Here is a 24,831-nt window from a genome sequence, read left to right as displayed (position 1 = left end):
TACAGTGCCAAAGAACAACTATCAGAAGCGTGCACTCTGTGGCATTGCATGGTTGGCCATGAGTCAATGCACTACAGAATTCCAGCCCATCTTTTATGATGTCACTGAACACTTCTTCATCTGAGATTGTGCCACAGAATGCCTCGGAATCAGTCACTGTGTCGCGGAATCGATATCTATCAGTTATTGTGCTAGAGTATTCGTGCCTATTAGCTACTGTACAACAGCATTGATACCTAATACTTATTTGGCCACTTTATGCATGCCTATTAAATGCTACAGCATTTATGCCTATTAGTTATTGTGCCACGCCACAGCATGCATGGCTATTTCGGTGCCACAGCATTCATGCATATTATTTATTGTGCCACAGCATGCACAACTATTAGTTTGTGACACAGCATTTATGCTTTTTAGCTATTGTGCCACAGCATGCATGGCTATTTCTGTGTCACAGCAGCCATGCTTACTGGGTATTGTATACTGCGTGCATGCCTATTAGCACACATTCCTATAACTGTTCCACAGAATGAATTCCAACAGTTACTGTGCCACAGCATGCATCCCTACTAGTTATTCTACAACAGCACACATGCTTATTAGTAGTACTTAATTTGTAAAGAATACGTGCTGAGGCCCATAGCTTTGTCCAGAAGCCTGCGGCAGGCACCAGCAAAGGTCGGAGTGATGAATAAAAATGCCCTATAGTCGTGGTGACACACGTCATGACTCTTAAATCCATCACCTACATTTCCTGACATTCTCTCTCACTTCTGCAGGATCTTTTCCCTCCCTGCTTTCTCTCTTTGCAAATGTTTTTCCGTCTTTCTCTTTTTCTTTCCTTCTCCCCTTTGACTTGTCCCTCCCTTGCTTCAATATCGGATCTGCTCACGCAGTCTCCCAGTGAGGAGCCAATATCACATGGAAGGAGATAAAGCGAGCTGGAAACCCTTGCTCAGAGTGAGTTTCAAGCTTGTGTTTGGAGGATCACGCATCTGACGTCCACTCAGCATGGGAACCTCCCCAGGACATCTGCAGCAGCCTCTGAAGCAATTTTTTTGCATTTATTTTTCCTTTGGGGGCTGGCGGGGGGGGGGGGGGGGGTGAGGGAGTCACACAACTCCTTCCCGTTTCCATTGCCCGACCCTTTCATGACTCATGAGAATAATTTACTCTAGGGCCATCTCTACTCCAAACTCCCCCCCACCCCCCTTTAAGCCTCCCCACCCTAAACCCCTCCACTCACATAGAGATATGTATCTGAAAGTTGGCAGGCCAGAATCCGTGTCAAATGTTTTCTTAAAAACTGGGGGGCTTATTTACAAGCCCCTTGCACCGCCGTTGTGTCTATTTTAATATGTGGAAAAAGTGACGTGCCAGTGGCGCAGGGGGCTTGTAAAAAAAAAACTCAGTTTCTTCTTAGACAAACCCTTACTGAGGTATGGTCATTACCTCCGAGAGTCTGCTAGTATTTGTTGAGTTGCCCTCCCCTCACAAAGGTGTATTTGTTTGTGGCCATGCTTTTGTCTGTGTGTTTTCTCTATTACATGGATGTGCCTCTTGTATTTTTGATCCTATTAGAAACGATTTACATTTAAAAAAAATAACTAAAATAGATAGTAGTGTTTATGCAACTAAACAAAAATCGTAATATTCCCTGCAGCCTTTTTCATAGTCAAGCATATAAGAAAAAAAGGAGAGTGCTCTCAGAGTTATGTTTAGTTAAGTAAAAGTAGCTAAAGTATATGACAAAGTGATGGGGACAATAAGGAGACTATTATATGCAAAGTAAAAGATACTAACAAGAAAAAAGTAAAGCTTGTGTTATCAATCATCCCAGTCAATAAAGATAGACTGAAGATAGTGTAGAACCTGAATCCCAAAATGGAGGCTTATGTAACGTGTGGGTTCAATGAAGACAAGCTCCACTGCATGAGCTGAAAGACTGGAGAGATCCTGCAGAAAAGGACATTCCTTAAGATGCAAAAATGGTGCACTAGGTAGAAATTTGGCATCCGAAGAATACTCCTAGAGCCACCACATCAAGTAGAAATTGTTGGACAAGGCTGGAAGATGGGAGACTCGGTTGAGCATACAAGAAACATTACTGCCGCAGAAGTGACGGAGATAAAATAATTATATGAATTAAAAAACAGAGCAAGAAGTGCATATGAAGGCAATACTACTGAGGTAGTCAGTGTAAAGATGTAAATGAAATCGATATGTTTTTTCCATTAACAGAAAATAGTTGAACTAGGATCTGTTTTGTGGTGCAGATTCTCACACTGTATCTAAGGTGCGCTTCAAAGGAAGCCATGTAAGATCTTCTCATAATGCTAAATAATTAAAGCAGCCACCACTATCTGATTATTCATATAAATGGTTTGTTAATCGTTCAGTCGTGCAACGTAATTTCCCTTGTATGTGGAGTAAAAGAGATAATTGCCTATTAATATTCAGTTGATCTCTAGAGTAGCCTGTATTATGTAACACCATTTCTGCAATTTTATGGCATGCCACTTTATTAGTTCGGCTCTATGTTGCTACTTCACACGATGCTAAAAACTCGTTTTTTTCTCCTCTGAACCTATAAAATGTGCCTAATGTGGGACGTGTGACATACCTTTCTTTGCTTTCATCCCAAGCAGTCCCAATGTATGTCTTCTATTTAATTATGTACCTAGTATGTTTTTGATTGCCAGACCTTTTGCTCGATGTATTGAAGGTAGACTCTATGACAGTCTGTCATCTGACTATATACTTAATTTGTTTTAATGGTGATTTAAACTGACTCTCTACCCTTCTGCTTTCTGTAATGATTCTTAATTTTGAAGAAACATTCATGGTTTTGACTTTGAATACTGTCTTGTTTTCATTATTTGCTTATGGCCCCCAGATTTAAGAACTGATAAAGTACAATCCTGCATATCAGATTGCCGAGTGCATGTCAAGAGTAGGTAATCCTGGCTATCGTGGGCAGTTTTTACCTGTCATATGTTTTGGCGATACGAATTTTGAATGTTTATTTCAACTTATTCTATAATCACATTTTGGTATTTGACCTAACTCTATTTTAACATACTTTGTTTACATAGAATCTGTACCTGCTTATGTGTAAGCGAGTTTACACCTGTCCCAAAGTATTGCCAGTAAAGATTAGTACTGTGGCAACTAAACTCTACATTTTAGCTGTACATGTGCTATACAATTTGCACTATGCCTGATACTTAAACCCATATATCATTCCTTCTGTCAGCTGCAGCTACTCACACAATCATGGATGTCATTTGTGAGGAACAAAACATGGTTGTATCTCAGAATATCAAGGTCCTAAATAAATACCTACAAGAAAACTGACTGCAAAATATCAACCACCACTACATGAACAATGTAAGCATCTAAAGGCAAACAACTTTGTCCTAAGATGTGGAGTTGAGATTTGGAAAATCTTTAGTTACCTATATATATTTATATTGACCATCCAGTGGTCGATCTAGTTCTGTATCAATCAATTGGATAATACAATTAATAACCATTTAAAATAATGCATATGGCTGCAAAAACAGCACACTAGAGGGTGGTGTCGATTATACTGACATATGTATAGTCCTAATGAACAAATTCCCAAAATCCACATACATCATCGACCCCCTCCAAGAATTAGGGTAATAAGCAGAAAATACTCACCCAGCTACAACAATCTCAAAGTCTCCATCATTGTCCACATCAGTGATAGCCACACCGTAGTTGAGCTGTGGAGGGTTGCTGTCATAATCTGGTGGCAGGACAGTGCTGGTCACGGAAGTGAACATGGGCTCAGACCGCTGGGTGGCCCCACACAGGGGTGAGATGGACCACAGCCACAGCAGTACCAGCATCTTTGACATCTAAAATCAAATTAACACGCTGCTTAAGTCTCTCATTTAATTGACACATAAATCAATCTAGCAGAATTAATGAAGCGTCCACTGAGCTAGGGAATGCAAGTAACACATAAAAGCTCAGCTTCCGCCCCTTTTTTAATCTCTGATTTAAATGCAATGAGCATTCCTTTTCTTATACCTCACCATTTCATTATCTGTAAATAAGACGTTCAGATTCTTAAAAATGTATCCAATATTGGCTCCGATATTCTGAGGCATGTGTATTTTGTCCTGCCCACTATTGTGCTGCCATTTCGAATTTGATGCTGGAGGCTATATTTGAAGTAAGTGTGCATGGTAACATATAATATCATTTCCTTTTCTTATTGTTTTAGACTTGTGCATCAAATGATGCAGACTGGGTATATGAAAAAGACAGCAATCATTAGGCCATTTTGTATGTACTTTACTGTAGACTGATTGCTTTATCTGATGTTAATAACGCTTTATTTCAAATGTATATATCCCGTTAGTTGCAATTGTGTCACAAGGGACAGAGCCTCAAATGACAATGTAATTAAGCTTTCCTTTGTTATGCTGTTCCACATGTAACTCTGAAATTGCAACAAATAGGATAACATGCATATATCATACAATACAATTTAAGGTAATTAAATAGTTGGCTTGTCAATTATTCTGGGGTTAACAAAATCTTCAAAGCATAATATCAAACAATAATTTCTCAAGGACGAAAGAGCATATTATAAAAAAACCCCACTAATTATAACTAATTATCGTGCTCTCCTAGAAATCCAATCACCGCTTTGGAATGGGTTGTAAGTGTGAGCAAAATTTCCTATGGGTACTGAAATTGGAAAAAAGTTTTTTTTTCTCCTCCCTTTTAACTTTTTTTCCCATGGACATTTCTTCATGAAACCTGCCGTGCCATACCTTAGTTGACTAATTAAGATGATTGCCAAATCTTACATTAATTTGTACACTTAAAAAAGTTATATACAAAACAACCCATAACTGAACCACAACTACCCCTTTCCAATTCCTTTTTTGTAATCACGTAATTACTTAATCCTTAGTTTACTCTTATTTTTACTGTAAGATGTTCAAATATGAATATTAAAATAATTAGAACCAAGTGAATATTGCTGTTATTTAAATATATTTAATCGTTTTTCCTGTGTTTACAAACATATATATGTGTCAGTGTTGGCTGCTTGCCAATACATTCATAATCTTAAAAGACCTGGGAGTGCACTCATACTTTGCCACGCAAAAGCGAGACGCCATGTGTTTCGAAAATTTAGGGGCTCACCACCGCAAGAGTGGCACCCCTAGATGCAGGTGTGGCAGAGGTGGTAGTTCAGTTGATATATATATATATATATATATATATATATATAAAGAGTCACTGCATTGCATGGGACATTACTTTGCACGTAAGTACTATATATATATATATATATATATATATATATATATATATATATATATATATATATATATATATATATATATATATATATATATATATATATATATATATATATATATATATATATATATATATATTCCTTTACGCTTGCCCTCCGGATAAGGAGCACTTGATGGTGAAGAGATGGTGACACTACATTGCCCAGAATTCTCAGCGTCAGGATGTAACTGAGAAGTCCAATCAGGACGTGCAATTAGGCATTCAAATATAGGGGAGTGTCACTTCACATCCAGGGAACTGCCGGAGCCTCTGAGGAAGGGGTGGAACTCACTCTGAAACGCGTCAGGCACTCAACACGGCGGAGCTGAATTGCAATTGACATTTTGAATGTGCGCATACCTGGAATAAAGCTTGAAGCTAAAACTCGTGTTCGAGTGCTCCTTATCCGGAGGGCAAGCGTAAAGGACTGTATTTAGGCGGCAGCCCAGCCGCCGAGGGAGCACCACCCCGTGAACAGGGGGCCACGTAGAACTGATATGCATCGGCGCTATGTTTGTGGAACACGAGGTGAGGATGAGCGCACATCCTCATGTCAAGGCCCAATGAGGGCTTCAAATTTTGCCAGCAATATTTCCCATTTTCGATCAATTATGAAGAGATGGTGACACTACATTGCCCAGAATTCTCAGCGTCAGGATGTAACTGAGAAGTCCAATCAGGACGTGCAATTAGGCATTCAAATATAGGGGAGTGTCACTTCACATCCAGGGAACTGCCGGAGCCTCTGAGGAAGGGGTGGAACTCACTCTGAAACGCGTCAGGCACTCAACACGGCGGAGCTGAATTGCAATTGACATTTTGAATGTGCGCATACCTGGAATAAAGCTTGAAGCTAAAACTCGTGTTCGAGTGCTCCTTATCCGGAGGGCAAGCGTAAAGGAATATATATATATATATATATATATATATATAACTCTTATTGACTCTCAATGTAAATGTTGCAAAATTACAATAACATGAGAGCTTCGACCTGCGACGTACAGGTAGCAGAGCTGCATTTGTATTCAAACTTTTCTAAAACACTTCATGCTTAAGTACACCTACAAGTCTGCTGCACGGCCAGTGGAGTACGTCGATGAGCATCGCATTCCACCCACAATACCTGCCATATAGGCCAAAGTTTAACCATGCACTCCAACAGGTCCTCCTTGGACCACAGCGTGAATCAGAGTGCTCAGCAGCCTTGGCAGTGGTATAAAGTGCTAAATAAATTCTACAATAAACTTAAACGTCACTCAATACCTCCTCAGACAACAAAGCAGATGTTTGTCTGGCTAGTAGAATGAAATGTTTTCTTATTTCTACATTACTTTTTTTCCACACAAAGCAAAGTGTGACCACGAAAGTTATGGGGAAAGTTGTCCTTGCTCGTTTAACTGTGTGGTTGGAGGAGCAATCCATAATCTCCGACCTACAATATGGGTTCAGACAGGGAAGGGGCACAGTGGGCCAATGCCTCAATCTACATCTTATTATAGGAAAATACACTGTCGCTAAGAAGGGGGACCTCCATTTAGCTTTTATGGATTTGTCCACCGCTTTCGACCTTGTAAATCGGCAAAAACTATGGGCCTTATTAGCCGTTTTGGGGCTTGACCCAGTTTTGATTTCTTTCCTGGCTGTAATCCATGAGGACACTACCGCAGTCGTTCGCTATAGGGATGACGGAAGCCAGACTGACGCCTGGCAGGTAAAGCGGGGAGTAAGACAGGGGTGTATTCTTGCTCCCCTACTCTTCTCGCTTTACATCAATAATTTGGGACCGGTTCTGAACATGATTAGCAAAGACACCCCGAAAGCCGGTTCCAAAATGATTCCTGCTTTACTATACGCGGATGATACAGTTTTGTTGGCTAGAACCGCGAGAGGATTACAAGCCCTCTTAAATGGATTTTATGATTTTATGGTCTCTTTAGACTTATTAATTAATTTTAAAAAATCACATTCTATGTCGATCGGCTCGGGGAGAGCAAAAAGGGTGAAATTTTTTTGCAATGGGCAGGAATTAACGAAAGTCCAGACGTTCCCATATTTAGGGGTAGCATTTGACGATAGATCATCTTGGGTCATACAACGTGCTCAAAAAAAGAATAATCTAGCTAGAGCTACAGGCGCTTTGTTGGGCTTCGCAAAGCGCTTAGGCTGTAAACCACTCCCCGCTTTATTAAAAATATATAGTGCGAAGTGTTTGCCCATGGCACTTTATGGAAGCGAGGTCTGGGGTTACAAAGCTTCTCCCAATATCCAAGTAGTAGAAAATAATTTCTTTCGGAAACTGCTGTCCCTTCCCCCCTCTGTTCCCACTTTTAACATTCATGAGGACCTAGGGATGGGTTATGTTAGCGACCATATAGCAGTGGCCCCGCTACTAGGCTGGTTGAGGGTTTGGGCACAACAGCCACCAAACCTAAACCAACAAATTATTCAGGACTGCTTGTCCTTGGAAAAAGCCTTGTCTATCCCTTGGTTAAGTTACATTAAAAATAATTTGATCTCACTTGGGTGTTCGGAATTGTTCTCTAGTCCCTGTGTGATTAGTAAAGAGCAAATTAAAGCCATTAAGACCCAGTTTTTGTCAAGAGCAATGATGTCAAGGGAAAGTGATGAGCTGGGGAAACCGACAGTGAGGAGGTTTGTGATGTTGAGTTCAGGGAATGAGATTCAGCCTTACCTAACCTACATTAACAAACCTTTCCATATGTTTTTGTTAATAAGATTTAAGCATGGTTTGCTTCCCTGGCTCTTGGCATACCCAAAAGGATTTTTTAAAGAGGGAACCCTGGGGCCCTGTCCTTGTGATAATATTTCTGAACAAAATATGTTGCACATGTTATTTTTTTGTAAATTTTACTCTTTGCAGCGGAAAAAATTCATCTTGCCGATTTTAAAGAATTGTCAATTTAAGCAAGTTAGGCCTGCCTTGGTTTATTTACAAATGTTGGAGTCTCCTTTGATTTGTTTTGGGGTTGCCTGCTTTATAGTGGGCGCCCTAAGAGTCAGAAATAGGGCCCTGTTGACATAGCTATTTGATAATGAACATTATGCCCACCACGCTGCCGTAGATGAAATGTTTTTTAGGACATAATGAAATTTTATTACGTTTTTATTAACCATATGAATGAATTAACTAAAAGAGTCATTTTATTGTACATTGCGCCAAATCGTATTGTATTTATTATTTGTGTTAATAATTTTTTCTGTAATGCATTTGTCTCTTTTTTGTTTGCTGTTTTGTGCTTTGATGGTTTTAAATTTTAACCGAATAAAGCAAACTTTGACTTTGACTTTGACCACAGTAGTTCACACTTTGTGGAATGCTTAATATTCCACTATTTATTTGTTAAAGTCATATTAGGTTGCAGTAAGGACCTTTAAGACTAGGATACGAGAGAAGGAGAGATGCCGCAGTCTTGATGTGAGCTGTGGTTGCGATTCTACAAGGCCTGACTTACAAAGGTTAACTGGTTTCTGTGATTGCATTATTGACCCTTGGTAGCAAGTCATTCCAAAGCGAAAATGCATTTGGTGAGTGTGAAACAACTAGCTAAAAATTATTCAGTTAAAGATTAAAAAACGTAAAATATCCAAACCAAAATATTTATAACTTATGTACAGAAGAGAAAAATAACAAAAACAGAAAAGGAGAACATCGGATATTGGAATAAACGTTATAAGCAAACCAGAAAATGTCTCAGAGAAATGCACAGGAAAAATTATTCAATGTCACCCTATAGAAAATGGGAAAATACGAAAAATGTCAAAGTAAAATGAAAAGCGTGCTACATGTGCTTGAACAGGACTTTGAACAGGACTTTGTGACAATCTGTTGCCAATCCACGTGTGAACACCACTGGAGAGAAGTTGGTAATTGGTCCTGCTGAAAGTGTTTACCTTCACATTTAGGCTCACATCAAATTGTACAATAAATGTGGCACCTCCCGCTATTTTTCCAGCTGCAGGCGTCCTCCAAAGTTCAGCTTCAAAGTCCTAAAGCAAAATGCTTCAAGCAGATACGTATGCAGAGAATAACTCACCTCTATCCAATGTCTCTGGTTGGCAGGCAGGAATTATTTTGCAGTCAAGGTTATCTTGTCTCTTGTTCAGACTCGGGCAGATTACTTGCTTACAGTGGATTAAGAATTGTGTTTTAAAGGGTAAGCTGCCTGCTCATTTGTACAGAGAGCACCCATTTTTGGGTAAATGTTTGTAATCCCAGTAAGAAATGCACGTGCCTTTTCGAATGCACTTAAATGGAGTTCATGCAGAATATGGTTATTCCTCACAATTGCTATTATTAGATAAAGGGACCTTTGGTTTGATATTGGGCGTTTTAACCAAGGTTACTGGGTTAAAAAGCCTGGCTGATGAGGGGTGATACCCCGAAACCGGTCCCAGGATACTTGTTTCCAGTCCAGGGAGGACCTGGATTGGCAGTTCAGGTTGGACTGTTCCCATGAAGAGAAGGATCAAGACTGATTTGCATATGGCTGGGTCGAAACTGGGGTGGCGTGGTAGGCAAACAAACGATGGATTAAACCCATATCTGTTGACTGGGGATGAATCTTTGCATTGTTCAGCACAATGGATTAAACCCATATCTGTTGACTAGGGAAGAATCTTTGCATTGTTCAGCATTTAATTCATCATCTGTTCTTTTTGCTTTTGTTGCCTTAAGTGGGAAAGGTATTCCGAGACGTGGGTCCCATGTTCACTGTGCCCCTGTATTCAAGCAAGCTTACTGATGAGGGGTGATTCCCCGAAACTGGTTCCATGATGCTTATTTCCAGTCCAGGGAAGACCTGGCTTGGCAGTTCAGGCTGGAAGGTTCCCATGAAGAGCAGGGTCAAGAATAATTTGCATATGGCTGGGTCCAAACTAGGGTGGTGGGCAAAAAAAACAATGGATTAAACCCAGATCTGTTGACTGGGGTGAATGTTTGCATTGTTCAGCATTCCGTCAGTCATGTGTTCTTTAGGGCGAGCATTCGAGACCTCTTGTGTATACTTTAGTATATACTTATTATATACTTATATGTGTATGCACTTTGTGGGCTCTGGAAATCAGCCCTAGGACTTATCTGCTTCCACTTAGGGACTTTTTTTCTGTTCAACTGCCTCTATTTAACTTTTTTGATAGAAAACGACCACCAGAGGTCAGTAAAATACCATAATTGCTTTCTGCTTTCTCTAGATTCCAGTCCATAGAAATTGTCTTCCACAAGCACCCGCAGACAATCATATTTTTTTCACATCTTGTATTTTCATTGATATGACCACCGAAGGCCCTGATTTTATATTAAAAATAGAGCTTTGGACTATACCATTTCTCGCTGAAAGGCAATATTTCTCTCCATGTGTTCCCATACCTGGCATGTCACGCAGTTTGGTGCTTACTTTCCCTCCATGTTAAAGAAACGTAGATGTTTCAGCACCCAGGCTAATGTGCAGCATAGCTAAATACATATAATGTCTCAAAGGCGAGACTGATTGCATTGCAAATGCTTGCTTTGCTTTTGTCGCCCTATGTGGGAAGGGTATTCACGGACGTGGGTCCCGTTCTCACTCCGCCACTTGTTTCAAGCTAGCCTGGTTGATGAGGGGTGATACCCCACACCAGTCCCATGATGCTTGTTTCCAGTCTAGGGAGGACCTGATTTGGCAGTTTGGGCTGGACTGTTCCCATGAGGAACAAGGTTAAGACTAATTTGTATATCGCTGGGTCCAAACTGGGGTGGCATGGAGGTCAAAACAAAACAATGGATTTAACCCAGATCCGTTGACTGGAGTGAATATTTGCATTGTTCAGCATTCCGTCCATCATCTGTTCTTTTTGCTTTTATCACCCTAAGTGGGACGGGTATGACCAGACGTGGGTCCTGTGCTCACGGCGGCACTGTATTCAAGCTAACCTTGCTGATGAGGGGTGATATCCGGCACCAGTCCCATGATGTTTGTTTTCAGTCCAGGGAGGACCTGGCTTGGCAGTTTGGGTTGGACTGTTCCCATGAGGAACAGGGTCAAGACTGATCTGCATATGTCTGTGTCCAAATTGGGGTGCAATGGTGGGGGAATAAAGATGGATTATACCTAGATTTGTTGACTGGGGGTGAATGTTTGCATTGTTCATCATTCCATCTATTGTCTGTTCTTTTTGCTTTTGTTGCCCCTTAGTGGAATGGATATGCCCAGACATGGGTCCCGTGCTCACTGCACCACTGGATTCAAGCTAGTTTAGCTGATGAGTGGTGATACACCGAAATCGGTCCCAGGAGGCTTGTTTCCAGTCAGCGGCAGACCTGGCTTGGCAGTTCGGGCTGGACTGTTCCCATGTGGAGCAAGGTAATTTGTATATTGCTGGGTCCAAACTGGGGTGGCGTGGTGGTCAAAACAAAACAATGGATTAAACTCAGATCCGTTGACTGGAGTGAATGTTTGCATTGTTCAGCATTCCGTCCATCATCTGTTCTTTTTGCTTTTATCACCCTAAGTGGAAAGGGTATGACCAGACATGGGTCCTGTGTTCATGGCGGCACTGTATTCAATCTAACCTTGCTGATGAGGGGTGATACCCCGCACCAGTCCCATGATGTTTGTTTCCAGTCCAGGGAGGACCTGGCTTGGCAGTTTGGGCTGGACTGTTCCCATGAGGAGCAAGGTCAAGACTGATTTGCACATGGCTAGTTCCAAACCAGGGTGGCGGGCAAAAAAATGATGGATTACCCAGATCTGTTGACTGAGGGTGAATGTTTGTATTGTTCAGCATTCTGTTCATCAACTGTTCTTTTTGCTTTTGCCGCCCTAAGTGGGGAGGAAATCTCCAGACTAGTGTGCTGTGCTCACTGTGCCACAGGATTTAAGTTAGCCTGGCTGATGAGGGGTGATTCCCTGCAACCGGTCCCAGGATGCTTGTCTCCAGTCCAGGGAGGACCAGGCTTGTCAGTTCGGGCTGGGCTGTTCCCATGAGGAGAAGGGTCAAGACTGATTTGCACATGGCTAGTTCCAAACTTGGGTGGCGTGTTGGTCAAATAAACAATGGATTAAACCAAGATCTGTTGACTGAGGGTGAATGTTTGGATTGTTCAGCATTCCGTTCATCATCTGTTCTTTTTGCTTTTGTCACCCTAAGTGGGAAGGGTATGGCCAGACGTGGGTCCCATGCTCGGTGCAGCACTAAATTCAAGCTAGCCTTGCTGATGATGGGTGATACCCCGAAATTGATCCCAGGATGCTTGTTTCCAGTCTGGGGAGGACCTGGGTTGGCAGTTCGGGCTGGACTGTTCCTGTGAGGAGCAGGGTCAAGACTGATTTACACATGGCTAGTTCCAAACTTGTTAGGCATGGTGGGCAAAAAAATCGATGGATTAAACCCAGATCTGTTAACTGAGGGTGAATGTTTGCATTGTTCAGCATTCCGCTCATCATCTCTTCTTTTTGATTTTGTCACCCTAAGTGGGGAGGTTAAGTCCAGACGAGAGTCCTGTGCTCACTGTGCCACAGGATTCAAGTTAGCCTGGCTGATGAGGGGTGATTCCCTGGAACCAGTCCCAGGATGCTTTTTTCCAGGCCAGGGTGGACCTGGCTTGCCAATTCAGGCTGAACTGTTCCCATGAGGAGTAGGGTCAAGACAGATTTGCATATGGCTGGGTACAAACTGGGCTGGCATAGTGGGCCAAGAAACAATGGATTAAACACAAATCTATTGACGTGGGGTGAATGTTTGCATTGCTCAGCATTCCGGCCATCATCTGTTCTTTTTACTTTTGTCACCCTATGTGGGAAGGATATGCCCAAACATGGGTCCCGTGCTCACTGCACCACTGGATTCAAGCTAGCCTGGCTGAGGTGGGGTGATACCCCAAAACCAGTCCCAAGATGCTTGTTTCCAGTCCGGGGAGGACCTGGCTTGGCAGTTCAGGCTAGACTGTTCCCACGAGAAGCAGGGTCAAGATTGATATGCATATGGCTGGGTCCAAATTGGGGTGGTGTGTTGGGGGAGAAAAAAATGGATGGTTTAAACCCAGATCTGTTGATGAGGGGTGAATGTTTACATTGTTCAGCATTCCATTTATCATCTGATCTTTTTGCTTATGTCGTCAATATAACATCCCGACCGAATCAATGTAGACCTTTACAAATACCCATGCAGGCGAGAAGGTGAAACATATGCAGCGAGCCGCGTCCACCTTTGCAGCAGATTTTCCCAGCTAGTTTACCCTCCTTCTGCTTCATCGAAGGCACAGTGGACATAGAAAATATCATCTAAGTCAAGCTGCTATAATCCCATTAATGCAGAGTTGTTGCAAGCGTACCATGTATCATAAATCAAGCAAGGAAACTAGTCCCCCTGTTTGGTAGTAAAAGACAGCTATACCTAGTAAGCACCACTCCCTTGCAAATCAAGTCCCTGTGCCAGTGCACCTACTGCCAGATTGATAAGTGCATCCTAGAAATACTCCATGATTCTACATGATTCTTCTCTTTGATGGAGTTTTGCACTATTATTTGTGACCAGAGGACATCCTCTAGTGGATGGAAGTTGCAGGGAAGAAAAAAAGGCATTAGCAGTGCGGCTGCTTTGCAGCATGGCTGAAAGTAAAAACAAAACAGTGCTATGGTTGTTATATTCTATGTAAAAAAAAAGTGCTATGGTTGTTATATCCTATCGCTTGTGCAGGACATTATGACACTGCGCACGTTATTAGCTAATGTCATGTAGCACGGAACACTTTGAGGGGAGAGCACGGACCTCCACTGATTTTCAGAATCGTGTACTGTGCTCTTATCAAGGTGGCACTGAGATTACAATTGGGATTATTAACTTGGGAATCACAACGCTCCTCTCAAGACAAGTTATTATTTACACAGATTACAGTCATACGTTTGGAATATACTCTCAACCTTACACATGCCCTGACGAAGTTCATTTTGAACGAAACGCGTTGGCTGAGACTATGGTTGGACAATTAAAATAAAGATTTTTTTGAGTACATACAACTGACCACTTGGTGTTATGTATTAATAAGTAAAATTGGTGGTGCACCGCTCCGAACTTTTTCTCTAAACTTCATTGATCTGCTTGGCAGTTTGCATCTATTAGCGGCGGATGCAGGGGCGCTTATGTGCACACCATCATTAACTATACCTCCAGATTGCATACTATGGGAACAAAGTAAGGAGATGCAGCCATTGGAGTCCACCGTTAACCTTCCTCTCTCTAAAGCTAATGTCATGTATTTTTAAATGTAGATGTTCTAGAATAGAAAGTAGGGGCTGGGAGGAAAAAAACAGTACTGTGGCCATATCTGTTTGGATAAGTACTGTGCTGTTGCTAATAATGATACCTCCTGGATTTTAACCTTCTTGTGTATGGATTGATCTTAACAAGTGGCAACGAGTTGGAGAAACACTTGCTACTTCTAGAAAGCACAGGTGCAGTCTTTTCTCCATCAGAAACCATTCATATTTTACTGGAATTCTGTTTTCACTGGTTGAGGGAGTCGTGAGTAACTCTGCTACCAAGAAATTCATGTACGATGGTTTCTGGACTGGTGCAAAAAAATGTTTTGGGAGATTTGACATTTCAAGCATCCATTGTTTGAACGGGAAGTTTTTGATGATTATTGACTGCCTCTGAATTTCTCTCATTCACATAGAAATAGAAAAGGACTACATGTTAAAAGATCTTATAAGAAAGAGATCCTTTCTGATGTTTAATGTTTGAATATTTTTCCATTCAGTGAATTGCACACTCAATTTCTCTTCTGCAGCAATTTGCACGCTGTGTACATCTGGTGCAAATCTCAGTGTACTTTTTGTTCTGTATTTGTGTTTGTACATAGGTTATTGTACCACTGTATTCTATTATTATTACACCAGCGATATGTAAAGTTCCAGGTTATTTTATGCAGATTTTTATATTCAGTGATTTGCACACTTTGTATGCACATCCACATTCAGTGATTTGCACACTAATAAAATGCAGTTTGAACTGCCAACCGAATTTCTTCAAAACAAGGGTGCTCTGCCAATTCCTTGGATGCGGTGGAAAGAAGAATTTGTAACCTATATGAGAGAAATTGATGATGTGTAGTGAACAGAAGAAAAATATTTTATTAACTTGCCTAGGTGGTATTTCAAACTTTACCACAGGTTCGAGTTGAACAGGAAGAAGAAGAAGACATTAATGTTTTTCAAGAGGCATTGTTCACACTGAACAGGACTGAATCTACTGCAAGTGTGGCTTTGTACAGATTCAAATTTTATATTAGAGCACTAAGAAAAGATGAAACTTTTGATGAGTTTCTGACTGCCTTGCAAGGATTATCTTTTCATGGTAATTTTGATGCAATACCAGATAAGGTGATCGGATGATTGTTCATGTGAAAAGTAAAAACATTCAAGAACAACTGTGGGTAATGGGAGATCCAAAGTTACAAGATGTAATACTACAGCAAAGGTGATGCAGCAATCCGAAAGGTGGATGAACTCTGTGCATGAGTCTGAAAAAGTCAACAAGGATGAGAGCGAGGTAGTATGTGCAGTGTGAAGTAGTAGTTTCAATTCTCGTGGTGGGGGTCCCAGGAAAGAGGTATTATGGATATAATAGGGTTGGTAACAATAAATATAAAAGAGCTGATAGTGATGGAAATGAAAAAAACTATACATTCTCGTGACACGTTGTGGGAGCATGGGTCATATTGCATCTTCACCATATTCGCCTGCAATATGTAAGACATGTATGAAGTGTGGCAGAATTTGGCCTTTTGCCTGTGTGTGCAAAGATTTGAAGAGGGGTAGTCCTAGTATGAAAACTAAGGTGTCATGCCTGAGTTGAGAGAAGTCTGTTTATGGAGAGAGGTGTGAGCGTGAAAGTACTTGTTGTGTAGCAAGTGATAATAAATAAGGGTGGTGCTGTCTATAAAAAATGGTGTTGAGGAAGAGAAAGAAGGTGGAGCACAGATTCTCCTAAATTTAGAGTGAGCATTATGGATACGGAGCTGGAACTCATGGCTGAATCTAGATCTCTTGGACGATTTTCACAGACAATCATTTTGTGCAGAAGTTCAAGAAAGTATGGAGTGTGGGTGAATTGAGACCATCACATGTTATAACTGAAAGTTTTGATGGTGATTGAGATTGTTGGTTATGTGGAGACTGATATTCAGTTTAAAGGAAGGAGTGTGATATTAAAGCTATGTGTTGTAGCTAAAGGAGTGAATGTATTAAGTTGGAAGGACCAGTGGAAGTTAGGAATAATATTGAATCCTAGAAGCCATAAACCTGTATCGATTGGGGAGAACTGTGAAGAAGGAAATGTATTGAGTCTAGATTTTCTGAGGTTTTCAAGGAAAAACTGGGAAAACTGGAAGGATATATGCATATAATCGAGGTTAAAACAGGTGACAAGCCCGTGGTGCAAAAACTCAGAAATGTACCTATTAATGAGAGAAAGGATTTAAAATGCATCCTGTTGGAAATGGTGGATGAAGGAGTGATAGAGGAAATAGAATCCTCTGAATGGGTTTCTCCAATAGTTATAGCCCACAAGGGGGATATTCTTTGAGGTTATGTGTGGACCTTTGAGCTGTGAATGCAAATATTGTGGCGAAATGTCATCCTCTGCCAAATATAAATGAGGTAATTTGCATGCTTGATACCATCAAATCGAGTTAACTCAAGACTTTTGCCACAATATATTTATCTTTTCTTAAATAGGAAGCAGCATGGGGAGCATAGTAAGAAAGTATGTGAAGTACTGAAGGAAAGTTTTTTCCAAAGGCATTGGAATATTAAGGACACACTGTGTTAAGAGTAGGGGTGGGCGGAATTTGCGAAATTCACTTTCGCAAATTATCGCGAAAATGTTAAAAATCTCCGCAAACACGCGGAAATATCGCGAAGATGCGGATGTTTTTTTCCCGCCGTTTGCAGTATTTTCTGCGTGGTCGCGGCTCGCCAACTTACCCATGCGGTTGCTCGTGGGCGCGGCCATCTTGTTTTCACTTGTCTCGCGGTGCATGATCACGAGAAGAAAGACGTGATCGTGTGACGCATGACGTTACTGCGGGCGCGAACTGTCGCAAGACAGCGCAAATGGCTACCAACAATCCAACATCTCGTGGAGAACACGACCGGATCGGGAAAACTTGTCGGCGAACGCGTGGATTCAGGTAAGGCGATCGTGCGCATTCGAGAATGTATTATTTTACAGCGCGAGCAAGAAACAAATTATCGCTAAGCAGCGGAATGCGGAAATTTTTACATTTTCGCGTTTTCCGCGGAACGCGAAAATGCCAGATTATCGCAATTTCTGCGAACGGAACGGAATTTTGGCCCAGGCCTAGTTAAGAGATGGAGTGATACCAAAAACATTGTTAGTGGATGCTATCATCAGAGCTCCTCCTCCTGATAGTCACAAAAAGATGTTGTCTTTTGCAGGGCTTTGTGAATACTACAGTAAGTTAAGTGAACATTTTTCAAAACAATTGACCCACACAGGGATCTTACAAGAAAAATGTTGTGTATGCGTGGACAGATAAACAGAATCTGAATTCAAAATTATTAAAACAGAAATTGCCAATGCACCCTCATTGAAGCCTTTTAGGAAGAGGGTACAATGTATTGCTACTGTGGATGCTGGAATTGGGGGTGTTTTGTCCCAGAGATGTGGCAAGGGAACATGGAATGTCACATTTGCATCTCAAACAATATCAGACACTGAAAACTGGTATGTAGTAATCGAAAAATAATTGTTGACATGTGTTTGGGCTATTGAACATTTTCAGAGTTATATAGGGGGCTCACTTTTGTACTGAAGACAGACATAAACTTTTAGTGGGAATGTTAGCTCCTGGTGGGGGTTGAAATGCAATGGCACATAGAGCAAGATTGGTTTCTAAATTGCAAGAGTAATGCTTTACAGTGGAGTATGTGCCTGGGAGAAATAATGTGAGGCTGACTGTTTGTCTTGTTTTTCTTTGAATGATGTAAAAGATAATCAGACTAAGATTGAAAGGGGTGGTGTAATTATGGTATCAGAGTTTGTTGCTGACAAGTTCAAAGGAATATAGGAAAAGAAGTGGATGAAGAATGAATGGCAAGATTTTGTGTTATGTGAGGTTAGAAGGTACATAGTGGAAGGATTGCCTAATAAAAGAGTTGTACCAGCAGAAACTGTGCCTTTTCATAGGGTAGCTGACCAATTGGTGATGGAAAATGACTTGATTTTTAAGAGTGGCACATGTATTCCACTTATAGAGATGCAAGAAGAAAATCTACAGTTGGCTCATAAGAGACATCCAGGAATCTCTTCCTGAAAAGACTTATATACCCTTGTCTTTGGTGGCCAGGGCTTGATAGGATGGCTGACAGGGTGGTGAGAGAATGTGAGGTTTCTGTGAATAGTGAGAAAATGTTGAGGCCAGCTGCAACTCATCCTGGACCTGTACTATGGCCAGAATCTCCCCTATAGAAGTTAGGTTTTGATATATCTGGACCACTTTATGTGTTGCCTATTGAAGCTCGTTATGCATTAGTCTTAGTGGATTAATATTCAAAATGGCCAGAGGAGAAATTAGTGCTACAAGCTACATCCAGTTATCATTGAGTTTTACAAGGACGTTTTTGCCAAGGAGGGATATCCTGAGATATTGATATCCAACAATGCTGTTCAATTGATGGCAAACGATATGCAAAGATTTTCTAGGTATAGTAATATTCGTCATGTTACCATGGCACTATATGAACTCCAAGGCAATGGACAGGCCAAGAGATTTAACCACATTCTCAAAGTAAGTTTTAGTTCGACACGTGGATTTGGAGGACAGTGGAAATAGGAATTGAGAGAAAAGTTATGGGGGTATCGCATCACTCCCCAGAATACCACTGAGATTAGTTCATTCAAATTGGTGAGAGGTAGATAACTTGTGTCCAAATTGTATCCATGGTGGTTCAAAAAGAAACACAGTAAAGGTCAAGAGGAAGTGTATGTAGAGGAAATAAAGGAGAAGTTGGTGAAGAAGCAGGGGGACAAGGAGGCTTATGATGTGAAATGCAAAGTTAAAATTCCGAAATTTGTGGTGGGTTAGTGGGTTAAGAGTGTGTAAGCCTGGGTTGGTGAGAAAAGGGACAGATAATTTTGGTATAGCAATGAAAGGGATTAAGGTATATAACAAACGTGTTGTGACGCAAGATGACAACGTTTGGAATGAAAAGAAACTGCCAAATGTGACAAAGTGAGTGAACAATCCCATGACAGGATTTTGGAAGAATCTTTTTTGAGAATGGGATTTGGAAGTGGTACTTCCATACCACTGTCTGATAGTCTGGAAGATAATAGCAATCACCATAAAATTATTCCAGACAATCCCCAGGTGGGTCATTCTGGTGATGAGGATATGACGACTGGAGTTGATGTGAATAATTGTAGGTTAACAGGAGTCTTAAATGAAAATCCTCTTTCAAGACCTATATTTCTTTGGATATGACCTATTCAGGTTCAATCCTGTTGGCAGGATAGAACCTGAATAGGTCATATCCAAAGAAATATAGGTCTTGAAAGAGGATTTTCATTTGTATTTCTTTTCCTTCTCCCTCCTCTTAGACCTCTAATTAACTATAGGGGGGCCTTGCTTTTCCTCACAGTAACAGGAGTCTATAGCCTCACATGTGAAGTTGGGTGCTCGTATAAGGTAGCCACCATCTAAGTTGGGAAATTTTGTGTAATGTTCTGTATATAGTTCTTGTGCCTTCACAACATTTCCTTCAGTTAGTTTCTGCATAATACTCTGTATACAGTTTTACTGGTGGGTGTTATCTTCCTAAAATCTATAGGTGAAGGATGTGTTATATTCTATCACTTGTATAGACCAACTGTGCGTGTTATAAGCTAATGTCATGTATAGCTGGATGTCGATGTTTTAGAATTGAATGAAGGGGCTGGGAGGAAAAAACAGTACTGGGGAATTATCGGTTTGGATGAGTACTGTGCTGGTGGGAAAAAAGATACCTCCTGGATTTTAAACTTCTTGTGTATGGATTGATTTTAACAATGGTGCCTTTGTTTTTAATTGCAGGTGGGAGGGACAGAGGTGGGAGGCATCTCGGAAAGGGGGAGCGAAGGGCATCAACATGAGTGCATCAACACTCCATGCCAGTGATTAAAAAAAGCAGCATGACACGGCCAACACAGTCTGTGTCATAGGGCTTTTGGAAAAAAACCTTCAAGCATGCCCCACAGCAGCCACGCTACTATGCAACTTGCCAAAAAACATTGGAAAAGGCAATTGGTCACCTATGCGAGACCTATTGGCTTTGTCAATCCTTGCTTTATTAATATCTCCCTGAGTTCTCAAAGTTCTAGTCTCTTAATTTCATTATGGCCCACCACTAAACCTTTCAATTTAGTGGGCAGCCAAAGAAATTGTGCCATGTCAGTTTTCTCTCGCTTTACAGCTAGCCTGGATGGCTCGATTATACACGTGTTGCTAGCAAGACAAGATGTGAACCTTGGTGCTTTGCTGAAACGTACATCTTTTATAAAAATGTAAAACAATAGCGAGAATAAAGTGCACTGGATCAAAATTTATAGAACATTGTATTTCCTGATAGATTTTAATTCATTTTGTCAGCATTAAATAGAGTGCTTCTCGGAAGGTCAGTGCAGCCTGCACTTACAGTACCCTGCCAACGCTGCCAATGGCAGCCCCAACATAACACACACCCATCGCACTCCTACAAGTGTCACAATTCAGACTATCTCAGGCCACACACAGCTATAACAATGGCGCGAGAGGCAGGTATTATTCATTTTCAAGGCCATTTGACTTACTAAACACGGTTGCTGTGCACAACCCAAACAGCGCCACCATTTGGTGGACTGTCAGTAGTGCTGGTGCTGACAATTAAGTGCTGGTGCGAGCACCGGTAACCACCGGCTCAAATTAAGCACTGTTTATATAACATTATGTCTAGCTAGACATTCCAAGTCTTTCATACGCACTACATATGTGAAAGTTTTGTTTTGCATTTTATTGTGGTAACTTTAACAGGACTGCTTTCAGAGTACTCATTAAAGAAGTGCACGGACAGCAGCACCGTGGTTAGAGTATTTAAGAAATATTTACACCCACTTAAAACATAACATATCAACAGTGAAATGCACATGTCCTGTATTCTTCATACACATCTAACTGAGGTACATAGGCTGCTTCTTGACCCCGACAGAGTGGTATTGGGCATAGCATAATGTCGCTACTGCCGTAATAAAAAGTAAACATTAGGCCACAGTTTGAAAATGGTAACAAAGTTGTTTGCATCATTGAAATGAGTGATTGTGACGGCTGTTATCTGTAACAATTATGTAAGGTAAAGACCTCGGCGCGAAGAACTGTAAAAACAAGTTAGCATGATTACACTTGCTGCTTTGTAATGTTTTATTTATAAAATGCAGTGCAGTGTAAAGGACGAGATAAACAAACAGTACCCAGAGAAGCATGCTTGCAACGCGTTTGCATTTAAGAGCCCAAAGATACACGATTAAATTACAATCTAATCTGATTTGCAGATTGCTTTAAATTGGATGTCCGAACATATTTTTGAAGAACCAAACTATTGAAGCCACATATGGTACTGCCCTCGCCCTTGCATCCCCTGCATCCTGGTTAGGATGGACACATTAAATATGGCTGGGCTTCTATCTGAATAATGGCAAAGGATGTTACAACCCTCTGCCCCTTCAGAAAGCACGTTAAATACCGCACTCCCCAGGGCTGATTACCTCCATACCAGATTATTTCCCCTTCTGCTATAGGTCAGAAGTATTTTACGACATAGTCAAAGTGGGCAATTGACCAGGGCCCCCACCTTCCAAGGGACCACCTGGGAAAGTGACATTTCTCTCTACTTCACTTCTGTGTATTTCTACATCTTAACCTTAATATATAATTCAATATTGTTAGGCAACATAAGGGTTGAATTAGCAGTAATGGGGAATAAACTTCAAAGTTGTTCCTAACAGCAGCCCCCACAATATTTCTTGCCACCGAATTCCTTAAGATGACACTAGTATACAACACACATTGAAGAAAAATGATCCTGAATCACAAGGAAGGGAGAATAGAGTTTTTGTTTGTTTTGTGCTGCATTGGCTTGTGGCAGGGAGCGCATGCATGCACGTTAATGACATTCATGAAAGGCAAGTTTGGTGTTTCAAGCGCACACATGTTGCATTCAGACACTGTTTAAACGTTGTGCTGGACAAAATAGTCAGGTGAAAACCTTGATATGTGAATTTGGTGGCGATTAATTATGATTGGTCCACAGGCAAAAAAAAGTTAGCCAAAGCACACCCTTAGGCCAGGGAAGTTCCTTTCAAAAGCTCTGTCAGCGAGTAGGAAATGTACTTACCTTGATGGTGAATGCATTGAAGCCATCACATTGCAAGGCTTCTAACAATGGTCCACAAAGTGACTTTCCAAGCAGAGAAGCTGCTGTGTAGAGCCTGATAGCTGAAATACCAGAACCACACAAAGGGCCCGATTCACAAAGAGTCTCCACAGTCATGGTGGTGGTTCCACAGTCTTGGCGGAGTCTCCACACTTCTCTGTACTGCATTTCTCAATGCAGAGATTTCGCCATCAGTGCGGAAACTTCGCCATGACTGCGGAGACTCTTTGTGAATCAGGCCCAAAGGGTTCTCAATTCTGATTGTGAGAACATAGAACTGCACTCACAGGTATCAGTTCTCACTGCAAGATGTAAGACCATTTGCTTTATTTCAATCAATCATTCAATCAAACAAACAGGATTTTTAAAGCACAGCTTATCATCCACAAGGCTATCCAGGCACTGTGGGCTGCCGCTGCGGTAGGATCGGTTGAAAAGCCAGGTCTTGAGTCCCTTTATAAACTCTAGAAGAGATGGTGAGGTCTGGAGGTGAAGGGGAAGGCTGTTCCAGGATTTGGAAGCGAGGTGGGAGAATGAGCATCCGCCATTGTTGCGTCGGCAGATGTGGGGGGTCCAAGTGTGGGAGAGGGAGGCAGAGCAAAGGGGTCTGGAGGATTGGTGGAAGTTCATGCAGCGGTTGTTGTATGTCGGTCCTTGATTGTGGCGGGCTTTGTAGGTGTGGGTCAGCATCTTGAATTGGCATCTCTTCTGGATCGGGAGCCAGTTGTGCTTCTTGAGGTGGGGGTGATGCTGGTCTGATAGGGGAGGTAGAGCATGAGTATGGCCACTGTGCTCCCTATGGTCTGGAGTCTCTTCAGTAGGTGATAGGTGATTCCTATGTAGAGTGCTTGCCGAAGTCCAGTCTGCTGGTGACTAGGGCTTGAGTGATAGTTGGTCTGGTGTTGGGGGGAGCCATTTGAAGATTTTCCGGAGCATTGGAAGTGTGAGGAAGCAGGCAGATGAGACTGCATTGATATTTTTTTCATGGTGAGTTTGCTGTCCAGGATACCGCTAAGGTTGCAGTCATGGTCTGTCGGTGTGGGAGAAGGTCCTAGTTTGGAGGACCATCAGAAGTAATTCCACGGGGAGCTGTTGCTCTAGGAGATCAGCACAGTTTCAGGCAGTTGTCTCTCATCCAGTCGGCGATGTTCATCATGCACCTGTGGAAGTTGGCACTCATGTTGGAGGGATCTTCTGATAACGAGAGGATGTTGAAAAGTAGGATATGATGTTCAGTCCATGTGTTCCGACAATGTTGGTCAGGGGTCAGCTGTTAGGAATTGTGTGGCTGAGGGATGAGCCTTGAGGAAGGATGAAGCAGATTATGCTTTTAGGTTCCAAGGTGAAAGGTGGGAGGCGGATTCTCTGGGTTCTTCCGGTGAGGAAGGAGGCAAAACATTTGAGGGTGTCACCTTGGATTCTGATATGGTGAAGCCTCTTGGTCAGAGTGTGGTGGGATACAGTGTCAAATGCTGCTGAGAGGTCGAAGAGGAGCAACGCTCCTGTTTCTCCCCGGTACAGTAGGGTTATGATGTTATCAGTAGCCCCAATCAGGGCAGTTTTGGTACTGTGGTCGGTGCCGAATCTGGATTGGGAGGCATCCAGCTGGTTGCTGTTCTCCAGGTGGTTGATGAGCTGGCGTTTGATGGCTTTTTGGAGGACTTTGGTGGGAAACGGGGAAAGAGAGATGGGGAGGTAGTTCTAGAGTTCATTGGGGTTGTCAGATGCTTTCTTGAGAAGGGGTTCTTCAGGGAAGGTGGCTGTGGTGATGGATGCATTGAGAGTGGAGGTAAGCTGATAATCTTGCACCTAAGGCTAAAAATGTGGGGGGACAGGGGTCTGTTAGTGCTCTCAGTAGATGGAGTCCATGACGGCTGTGTTGTTCTCTGTGATAAGTTTGTCTCAGGTGGCGAATAGGTGGTCGGCTTCATACCTGTGGTAGTGAAGAGGGTTTTGAGGTCAGTCGGTAGGGGTGCAAAATTTTGTAAATGGTGGAGATCATATTGTTGAAGAA

General features: G+C 41.8%; 1 protein-coding gene across 2 annotated transcripts in view; it reads right to left on the bottom strand.

Annotated features, from left to right (window-relative positions):
• CRTAC1 (cartilage acidic protein 1) overlaps window positions 1-24,831 on the bottom strand; it is a 1,509,269-nt gene that overhangs the window by 1,288,178 nt on the left and 196,260 nt on the right. For both annotated transcript variants that reach the window (XM_085606339.1, XM_085606342.1), the window contains exon 2: window positions 3,688-3,887. In XM_085606339.1, the coding sequence (XP_085462465.1) occupies window positions 3,688-3,887 (200 nt within the window). The remainder of the gene's footprint in view (window positions 1-3,687; window positions 3,888-24,831) is intronic.

Source organism: Triturus cristatus, chromosome 1_2, assembly GCF_964204655.1.
Source record: "Triturus cristatus chromosome 1_2, aTriCri1.1, whole genome shotgun sequence".
Lineage (NCBI taxonomy): Eukaryota > Metazoa > Chordata > Amphibia > Caudata > Salamandridae > Triturus > Triturus cristatus.
Note: the sequence above shows the minus strand (reverse complement) of the source record. Positions and strands in the feature narration are given on the sequence as shown.